The sequence below is a fragment of the Sinocyclocheilus anshuiensis genome, unplaced genomic scaffold, assembly GCF_001515605.1.
Source record: "Sinocyclocheilus anshuiensis isolate Anshui unplaced genomic scaffold, SAMN03320099.WGS_v1.1 scaffold882, whole genome shotgun sequence".
Taxonomy (NCBI): Eukaryota; Metazoa; Chordata; class Actinopteri; order Cypriniformes; family Cyprinidae; genus Sinocyclocheilus; species Sinocyclocheilus anshuiensis.
In genome coordinates this window covers 651487-661809 of record NW_015540910.1, presented here as the reverse complement: position 1 = coordinate 661809, position 10323 = coordinate 651487, and the positions used below count along the sequence as shown (strand labels likewise).

The 10323-nt window shown below is 36.3% G+C and overlaps 1 protein-coding gene across 4 annotated transcripts in view; it reads left to right on the top strand.

Moving 5' to 3' along the window:
- The first annotated feature begins 3029 nt into the window (after positions 1-3029).
- The window catches only part of LOC107689236 (sodium- and chloride-dependent GABA transporter 1-like), a 16858-nt gene continuing 9564 nt past the window's right edge, over positions 3030-10323 (top strand). The window contains exons 1-4 of one of the 4 annotated variants that reach the window (XM_016487173.1): positions 3030-3045; positions 4654-4956; positions 6015-6146; positions 8663-8763. In XM_016487173.1, the coding sequence (XP_016342659.1) occupies positions 4719-4956; positions 6015-6146; positions 8663-8763 (471 nt within the window). In that variant the 5' untranslated portion in view covers positions 3030-3045; positions 4654-4718. Of the gene's footprint in view, positions 3046-3431; positions 3573-4594; positions 4957-6014; positions 6147-8662; positions 8764-10323 lie in introns of those variants that run through there. The other 3 variants (XM_016487172.1, XM_016487171.1, XM_016487170.1) reach the window with 3 other exon arrangements.

The window sequence follows — 10323 nt, the reverse complement described above, 5'->3', positions numbered from 1 at the left end:
CAAAAGTTTTTTTTTTTTTTTTTTTTTTGTGCACAGATAAAATTTTTTGACAAATGTGTTTCCATTTTAGTTTATGCACATTTTTTCTTATCAGATAAATAAAAAATATATATAATAATATCCACCATAACTGAGCACATATACCAGAATTTGCATATCAATGGATTATTTTTAGATGTATGTAGGAAGTAAGGATACGATTATTATAACATTTTCCCCCTTTTTTTGCAATGAGGAAAATTACTCATCAGACTTTTATCACTCTTCAAAATTGTGTCATTCACTAAAGAAGGATATATCCAGCTATCATGACCATACAGTACCTCAGTGTAGCAATGTTCCCACTAAAGGCCAATTCACACCGCACAGACAAACGCCAACAAACACCAACAAACAAGTTGGCTCAAGTTGGCTGTTAAATTTAGAATTTTATTAAAAATAACTGTCATGTTCACATTGCCCCAACAAACACCAACAGACTTCGAGTCACAGAGAGTCAAGTAACACCGTGTCTACACCGGACGCGACAATTGTCGCATCACGCCACATCCAGTGTAGACAGTGTCACTTAATATAATCAATAGAACCTCTATTGTATTTTGTCGCGTCCGGTGTAGACGGAGTATGTCTGATTGGGGACGAAACTGATGATCCTGTAAACACAATCAAAATTTGACTGTTATTAATGTCTTTGCGTGTCATTCTTCGCCTGAAAAGACGGCGAATAAAACGAAAAAGACCGTGGGTGAAACATGCTTTAAGTGAAATATGCATGGCATTGTCATGGCCAGATTACGTCAGCGTTTGTTGTAGTTTGTTGGAAAACCATTTCACACTGCTCAGACATTCCACGACCCAACAAATGCCGATTAAGCATGTTCAGTCGGGTGAAAACAAACTCCAACCAACACCAACAGATGCCAACAGGGGTAACACACTGACCCAACAGACTAGTTTGTTGGCGTTTTTCTGTGCAGTGCAAATTTGCCTTAAGAGGTGCTTTGTAAGGTTCGGAAATGATATATTGCCTAGCAATTCTGGTTTTATCAGACAACAGAATCCTCAAGAATCCAACAGAAAAGCTTGTTAGTGTCTTAACATGGCTTCAGGCAAACATTCCACAACTGGGATGTGAAATGTTTCTTCTTTCCACCCAGCCAGATTTATGAGGTGGGCATGCTGTTGTTATCTCATACATTGTCATATCATAAAACTTGACAGAAGGAAAACTCTAAGTCAGTTGTTATAGGGTGTTATGACCTCTCTTATTAGAAATAGACTGACAGTTCTGGGCAGATTTGTCCCAGATTTCCCCACATTTTAGATTTTAAACTTTGGCCCATAACTCATCCCATCCCGTTTGTGTCACTGTGTCTGTGGGATTTTTCTGCCCATCACCCAACATCACTGCATGACCTCACTCATCACTGCATGACCTCACTGACGCTCTTGTGTCTGATTTGGATCAAATCCCTGCAGCCATGTTCCAACATTTAGTGGAAAGTCTTCCTGGAAGAGTGGAAGGTGGAAGCTGTTGTGGCAGCAAAGGGAGGACAAAAACTAAAATTAAACGTGCGACAAATACTGTAAATGGTGTGGCATTCAGGTATCCACATACTTTTGGCCATGATCTTTGTCATTCCTGCATGGTAGCACATTGTTATTTTCTGCAGTAGATGCTCACAAGGATGTAGAGAAAAACTAGTACTTTATTTTACAGTCCTATTTACACATATGCGTACTATGTACAGTACTTGTTATAGTAATTACAATAACTGGGTAATACCTAAGTAGTAACCCTGAACCTACCCTTAAACCTAACCATAACCCAAGTTACCTTACATTATCCAGCACTTTCTTAGGTAAGTACACTCTAAGTAGAAGTAAGTGCACACACTGTAAAATAAAGTGCATCTGGAAAACCTCAGGGTTTGCCAAAGTGCAACTTATCATCATGCAGCCAAGAAAGCACACTTTGACATGGGCATCTGTTGACCAATGAAAATTTCAGACATAATGGCCAGTTGTCCTTTCAGATATCCAATTTCTCCTTGATTTCAAACTGACCTGGCACTTTCCACACCTTAAGATGCATCGTATGCATTCACAAAAATGCCCTTTCAGAGCCTTCCCTATAGAGTATACCATTTTGGGGAGATGTGTTGCTATACCTTGCTTGATCTTCCCTTAATATTAAAGAGTTCCTTATCTATATAATACTGTGAGATTTATGTGCTGTAGGTGCAGCTTATTACTCAGTGTATTGCAATGTAATTACTATGTTATTACTACAACAGTTCATAACATCTTGGCAACAGAGCAAATGTATCATCATAATTTTTGTGAAACATACGTGATCAGTTAAGTTTGATCATTAATGCATCAAACATTTATTCATTTCAAATCTATTGTATTCACCTTAATATATTTTACAAAACAATTATAAATGTATCAGTCATAAATTATGGGACTTAACTGATAAAGTCATGCATTTGGGGTCATTTTTGGGAGACTTCATGCCGTCTGTATTTTAGGCACCATGCCTGCTTCATTTTTAAATCCTAACAAGCTCTTTCAATGCTAGAACGGAGCACTCTTCTAAGGGGATATCCCATGGCAACCAAACTGGCAAAAGAATCGTTGCACACAAATTCACACACTGACACACAACTAATACGCACACGCACAAAATACCAGAACACGGCAATCGACTCTTGTTTGGTAGCCTCGGGGTCTCAGTGTGGTAAAGCGATAATCCTATCAAACAACAGGTCGAAGTTTATTATCTGCTGCTCAATACCAGCCACAGGAATACCAGGGCATAGTGGGCCCCTCCAGATAGAACGAGAGAGAGAAAAAGGGAAACTTTTTGCCCTAGTTGGGACATCGGGTCAGTTTCTTTTGGTGCTGTTGTGAATGAAGGCACTGGGTAGTTGGCACAGTTCAACAGTTAAGATCTGTTAAGTCACTTGTGGATACGTTTGAGTTTACCTCTAGCTGGTGACATCTCGACTCACCTGACTACAGAATAAAGACATCTCAGAAGTAAGTTTTTTCTAAAAGTCTGGTAGTTACCATAAAAAATTAATGAGTTGGGAACTCGACTGTCTATTAATTCAAACCTTATGCAATAAGTCTGTATTCAATTTCCGTTTAAGCTCGTAGCCATTTAAAAGCATTTAAAGGATGCATAGGAAATGCTTGCGATTTTTCAAATACTCTGAGAGCCTGAAGCAAACTTGACTCACATTGAATTGCTTACTTTGAATTGTTGTGGTTTAATGGTACTGTTTCTAAATGTATAATGGCTGTTCGTTAAACGAAAACAATGAGGCATCTGAGAAGGGCATAGTGGGCCCCTCCAGATAGAACGAGAGAGAGAAAAAGGGAAACTTTTTGCCCTAGTTGGGACATCGGGTCAGTTTCTTTTGGTGCTGTTGTGAATGAAGGCACTGGGTAGTTGGCACAGTTCAACAGTTAAGATCTGTTAAGTCACTTGTGGATACGTTTGAGTTTACCTCTAGCTGGTGACATCTCGACTCACCTGACTACAGAATAAAGACATCTCAGAAGTAAGTTTTTTCTAAAAGTCTGGTAGTTACCATAAAAAATTAATGAGTTGGGAACTCGACTGTCTATTCATTCAAACCTTATGCAATAAGTCTGTATTCAATTTCCGTTTAAGCTCGTAGCCATTTAAAAGCATTTAAAGGATGCAAAGGAAATGCTTGCGATTTTTCAAATACTCTGAGAGCCTGAAGCAAACTTGACTCACATTGAATTGCTTACTTTGAATTGTTGTGGTTTAATGGTACTGTTTCTAAATGTATAATGGCTGTTCGTTAAACGAAAACAATGAGGCATCTGAGAGTGGTTTTGTTATGCATTAGCATGCAGGTTGGAGACTTTCAAAGCAGTTAGTCACAGATAAAGTTGATGAATTCATCACATTAGTAGGACATGGATAAGAATTAGTGTCTCCATTAAGTCAGTCTGATAATCGGCACGTCTGTCAGGAAAGTTAATGATTCTCATGAACTGCACTTTGTCTGTAGAAAGCAGGTGGTTTAATTGGCTTTAAAGAGAAATTACATGGGCGAGTAGAGCAAGGGCACTTTACACAGATGCTATAGGTAAAATACAAAAACAATAGGTAGTTTTGGTAACACTTTAGTTTAGTGACCAGTTCTTACTATTAAGTAGTAGCACGCACTGAGTCAAAAGTCATAGTTAATAGTTAGTTTAGTAGTGAGAATTGATTCCCAAACTAAAATGTGACTGCAGTTTTTAGTATATGTATTACAAAGCATAGGTTGCCAGAAAACTATTAATCAATTACAATTAGGCTATCTCATATTCTTAAACATTAACTGTAATTGTGTGATAGCTATTATGCAATAGTTGTTGTATAGCTATGTTATAACACCTTATTTCATTAGAAAAATTATACTATTTCTGTACTATATCATACGATACTAGAATATTACTACATAGTTCTGACCAACTGTGTTTCTGCAGAAAAATAATATTTAGCCTGGATTGATTTCACAGTAAAATTCTGAATGCAGTATGTATTTATTTTTATTTTTTAAAGCCCATCAGAAGTATTGTGTTCACCCAAACCTTTCAAATCAGTAACCCTGCACTTGACAGCTGGACAATACAGTACTGGACTGTGGTGGATTATTATCTGACTGTGGTTGACGGCTGTTCCTGTGATGGGGAAGACTGGCCAGAGCACGGTGGACCTCAACTCACCCTCAGACGTGAGGCAGGCGGTCCCGTTTGAGGACCTGGATCACAACAGTGTTCCTGTAGAAGAGGAGAAGGAGAATAAAGTACCAGATAGAGGATCTTGGAAGGGAAAATTTGACTTTCTACTGTCCTGCGTTGGATATGCCATTGGGCTGGGAAACGTGTGGAGATTCCCTTATCTGTGTGGAAAGAATGGTGGAGGTGAGAGAAGACAGACAAAGCCATTACTGTTAGGCTGCTGAGAAGATGCCTGGTTCGATCAATATGCTTTCCATGTTTTTGTCATGAAGGACATTTTCCTGACAACATTTCTGTAATCAATCAATCAACCAACCAACCAATCAATCAATCAATCAATCAATCAATCAATCAGGTTTTTTGAGTAGGTTTAGGGCTGTAGTTGGGGTTTAAACACCATTCTTGTCTGCCTTTGATTTTAGGTATAGTTAATCGTTAGTTTAGGTTTTGGACAAATTAGGACGAATATTGTTCCAGATCCAAGAAAAATATGTTGGTAGAGGAACATGTCCTTCTTGGTAAAATATGCTGATGCCATGATCCAGAAACAGTTTGAGTGCAAATACCAGGAACTAAATGGACATGTGGAATTTACATTGTAGGCTTCTCTGCTGAAAGACCAGAGGTGCGTTTTCCAAAAGTAGTGTTTACCAGCTATGGTTCTCTCATACTTCTGAACAAGTTCTGTCATTTGCAAAATAGCTCAATGATTCAGTGTTTTCCAAAATCAAGGTTCCAAGGAATATTGCGTAGTACAAGCATATAAAAATAAAACAAACAACGGAGAATAAGATCTGTAATTGTAGTAGTTGTAGTCATATTTGTTATTTACAGCAATAATCTGACATTAATTGAGTCTCAATCTGATTAATTAGCTGAATTGTCAGTGACTCTTATAAAACAGCTTATTTTTTATTTTCAGTTTAAACTTTAGAAATATCCCAAATTAATCCAAGATTAATGTTTAAAGGCAAACATGTTGAAGATTAGCAGATAGGCTCTCGATTCATTAAGTGATAAGCTGTTTCCTCTTAAAAGCAGTCTGCTTAAAGTAAGACTTCCATGAAAAAAAAAAAACATTGTCTCCCCCCCTGTGTACCACAGCATGGCACGCTTTTTTTCTAACCTTGGAGACTCCTATTAAAGTGGCTCTGATGAGACTGTTCACATGTTTGATTCAAACTGCATAGAAGTCTTAAATCTAAAAACCTTAAGTACATTTTGTATTACATTGTTTTTAGGAGCTTTTCTCATCCCATACTTCACTACTCTGGTCTTTGCTGGTATCCCACTGTTTCTGCTGGAAACGGCATTAGGACAGTACACGTCAGTGGGGGGGCTGGGAGTATGGAAATTAATACCCATGATGAAAGGTAAGAAATATTCACATACACACTAGCTATTTGGGGACTTCTTAATGAGTACTACTGCCTCGCTGTAAGTTTTGCAACAGCATGAATTGGAATTATAGTCAGTTTGTTTGTTTGAGCAGACTGTGTTATATATAATAACAGCAAAAAATAACAGCATTGGTTGAAATGTGTTCAACCAATGGCAGATAGGGGTTTGTGTTTGAAACTTTTGTAATCATTATTTTTGCAGTTCTGCTTGGTGACTAACAGCACAGAAATGACACACTTCATCTTTAAACACAACTAAATGTAAATCAGTCATGAATACTCTCATACAGATCAGCATTTTAACAGATATGACAATGGTAATGCATTTGGTCTTTGTAGTCTAGATCACATACAGACTTGCTACTGCCAGTGATACACATACATGCATGACTAGGCATACATAAATCCCATAGCATATCTAGCCCTCTATGGGATATCATCATTTATAAATGACGCTAGGAAAATTGCATTTAATATACAATATTAATGTTCAACCAACAACATTTGATTTTAGTGATGTCAAATGACATCCCCTTCAACCAGTAAAATTTAAATGTATTAGCCATGTGCTTCACATTTTTGGTAACTAAGTAGTAAAGGAGATATTAGCACATGTTAGGTCACATGCTCTCAAGGCTCCATAGTGAGCTCATTTTAGACTAGAAAATACATATAAATTCAAGTTATAAAAAATGTAATTGTACATCCAAATGTGTTTTCTAAAAGTTTTTTTTTGTTGTCATTTTTAATGCACGTTTATAAAAACTCAGACACCAACAAATCTAAGCGTCATGCATAACTGACCTATTATGTGATGCATATTTTGTGTAGTTGGCACTATTGATCAGCATTGGAGGGCAGTATAATAGCCTTTATGCAGGTGTTTTAGCTTCATTTTTGTTAGATTTTTGGAAGATGGATAGACAACTCTGTACTTATTTCAGAAAGTATTGATGATAGTGATATGAGTGCATCAGAAAATCAAGTTGTAGTAATAAAATAAGTTGTTGAGGACCAAGGAGGATAGAAGCAATGAGGGTGAAGGCAGTGATGAAGAATAGGTTGTTGTGGAAGGCAGGCATTTGGGTACATTATTGTATGCCAGCTTGAAAGATGTGATCCATACAACAACCAGAGGTCAGGAAAGATGCCAGTGTCTATTGGCATTACTATACTGACAGGCAGCGATGCTCCATTCATGACTGCACAAGTGAACATCTACTTATCTGTGAGTTGTGTGGGGTACACTGAAAAAGAAGAGTCTTGTTGACTTTCACTTGTGCTACGATAATTGATTTGAAATTCCAAGATTAAACACAATGTTAAAGTTGTTTTAATGCTTTTGAAACACTAAGACATGGTTTTTAGGCAGTGAAATTGCATCCGAATTTGTGTCAAGTTTTAGACATTTCCACGCGCGAGTTCCAAATCAAATAAAGCAGCACAAGAAAAAAAAATTGAATGTTCATAAAGATTTTTAATGTTTTTTGAAACAGTAAGGCCTTTTCACTTCTTTCCAGATAGTGAAAAAGCATTTGATTGTGTGTGAAGTTTCAGACAATTTGCCAAAAATAATTTACCCCAATGGGACAACGTCAGTTATAAATGACGGATCCCTAAAAGGTCAAAGGTCAGATGAAGAAAACAAATTTGGAAAATGATTTTACTCCTAAATATATGTCAAATATAAAGTCAATTATTTTTTAAGCTGTAAATTCACAATTAGTCCTATAGAGGGCTAGACAGGTGGAGCTGGGGGAGGTGGAGGGTTTCAGAGTAAATCAATAATGTACTGCAGGACTAGCTTACAAGCAAGCACATTGTTTGCAGAATCAGCAGAGGTCAATCAGCTTGTGCCTTGTAGTAAATTATGCGATTGGTAGCAGATGCACGTATAGATGCATCAGCCTGCAGCATCTAGAGTTTCATGACTGAAGTAGCTCTTTATTATTAACTCTACACCTAAAATACTACTTTTGGCATTTTTAAATACTAAATAAAGATACTGGCTAAATTTTGAATAGCATACTAATCTTACTATTTCTGCCATATACAACAAATAGTATGCTAGTATGGTATTTTAAATTCAGTAATAATGTATCCTCTTTATAAAACTTTTGATATATGCAACCAGTGTTTTTTTTTTGTTAATGTAAAGATGGTACCTGCTATTGTAGGTTGGGTCTGTGTGTCTAGATGTGCAATATGTTTATCCTACAAGAATTTCACAAGAGTTTGGCAGAATGAGACTTTTTTAAAAATTATTATTTGTGCTGTATCATCCAAGGTTTCACTCTTATACTCCGTGTTTTTTTTTTTTTTTATGTAAAGATGGTACCTGCTATTGTAGGTTGGGTCTGTGTGTCGAGATGTGCAATATGTTTATCCTACAAGAATTTCACAAGAGTTTGGCAGAATGAGACTTTTTTTTAAATTATTATTTGTGCTGTATCATCCAAGGTTTCACTCTTATACTCCTCTTGTGTCAGGTGTGGGTCTAGCTTCTGTGGTTTTGTCCTTCTGGCTTAACATCTATTACATCATCATCATCGCCTGGGCTCTCTATTACCTCTTCAACTCTTTCAAAGCAGTAAGTATCCTTTTTCTTTTCAAAAACCATTCAAAGTGCTCCAAAATGTTTTATTTAGTGTCCAGTTTAAACATTACTCAACATCTACAGTTAGGGAACTCCTCATTAGACAAAAAAAGCACATCGTTAGAAAATGTGGGGTATTTGCTGCCATTTTTGTTTCCTTAATAATTTGATTAACACAAAGATTTCTTAATTGCAATCGTTGGTCAAATAGTTTTTTTCACCCCACCATGCGTGTCTTTATCTAACCCAGTGAATTCAAACACACTTGTCTTAGACTTTCAAAGAATTTCTCAGAATTGCTTCTTCTTTCAAGCTCTCTCTTCCTCCCCGTTTCTCTGTATCTCTCTCCGCCTCCTTGACCCCCTTAAACTCTCTGTGGCTCTGTCTTTGCTCTAGAGAGTGTTTTAAAGGCTCCACAGAAATAATAACTGCCTCTGTTTTGTGGAAATTGAACTGCAGTTTCTGCCATGGGAATAAGAGTTCTCTAAAGCAGTGCAGAGGGAATTGGAAAGAAAACAGGCCTTTGTTTTATGAATGCATTGTGCTATTATTTTTTGAATGCTTTTCATCTGCCATTCATTGCTTTACTCAATTTGCTTTATCCTTTAACTTTATTCTTCACATGGTGGTGTTTGCCAAAGCAAGTATCACTAACTACTATGACTGCACATACTTGGAGATATTTGAACAAACCTCTAATACACATACTTTTTTTTTTTAAATTCTATGTCTGCTCTTCTACTTTGTAAATGTTTTTTGTTTAGTAACCACAATAGCATGTGGTGCTAATAACTACTCAGAACATGGTGAAACTGCATAGCAGCCACATAGTAGCCAACTAAAAAACACTCAGCATGTCTATTAACTATTAGCATCCTAACAGACACCTTAGCAACCGCATAGCAACATAATGTAAGCCACTCAGATTACTTCTATTGTCTTTGAAATATTGCAAACGTATACTGTCAAATTTACTAACAAGCATTTATGGTAAACTAAAATTTACTGTAAGGTTATGTCAACTGAAACTTGTATGTCATTTGCACAATGATGAATTTGCAATTTAGTAAATTTAAAAAGTATTAGCTTTAAATATTATAAATATCGAATACATGACAGTTAACACTACAGTTCAAATTATAATGAATTATTGATTTAGTATGTTAGTCAACACATTAAAATAAGTGTTCTTTTTAAAGCATGACCAAATATCATTAAAACATAATTAAAAAATTGCTTTAAACTAAAACATTAGACATTACACATTGCACGTTTTAATAATGTTAAGAAGCATAGTCATGAATTTGCCATTAAAGCCTTGTTAACGACACTTGAAAGGATTGTTCACCCAAAAATGAAAATTCTGTCATCATTTACTCAAACTGAAGTTGTTCCAAACCTGTATGAATGTCTTTCATCTGTTGAACATAAAATAAGTTTTTTTTGAAGGATGTGTGTATCTAAACAGTTGATGGTTCTCATTGATTTCCATAGTATTTTTCCAGTGAGGACCATCAGCTGTTTGGTTTTATTTTATGAATATTGTAATATCTG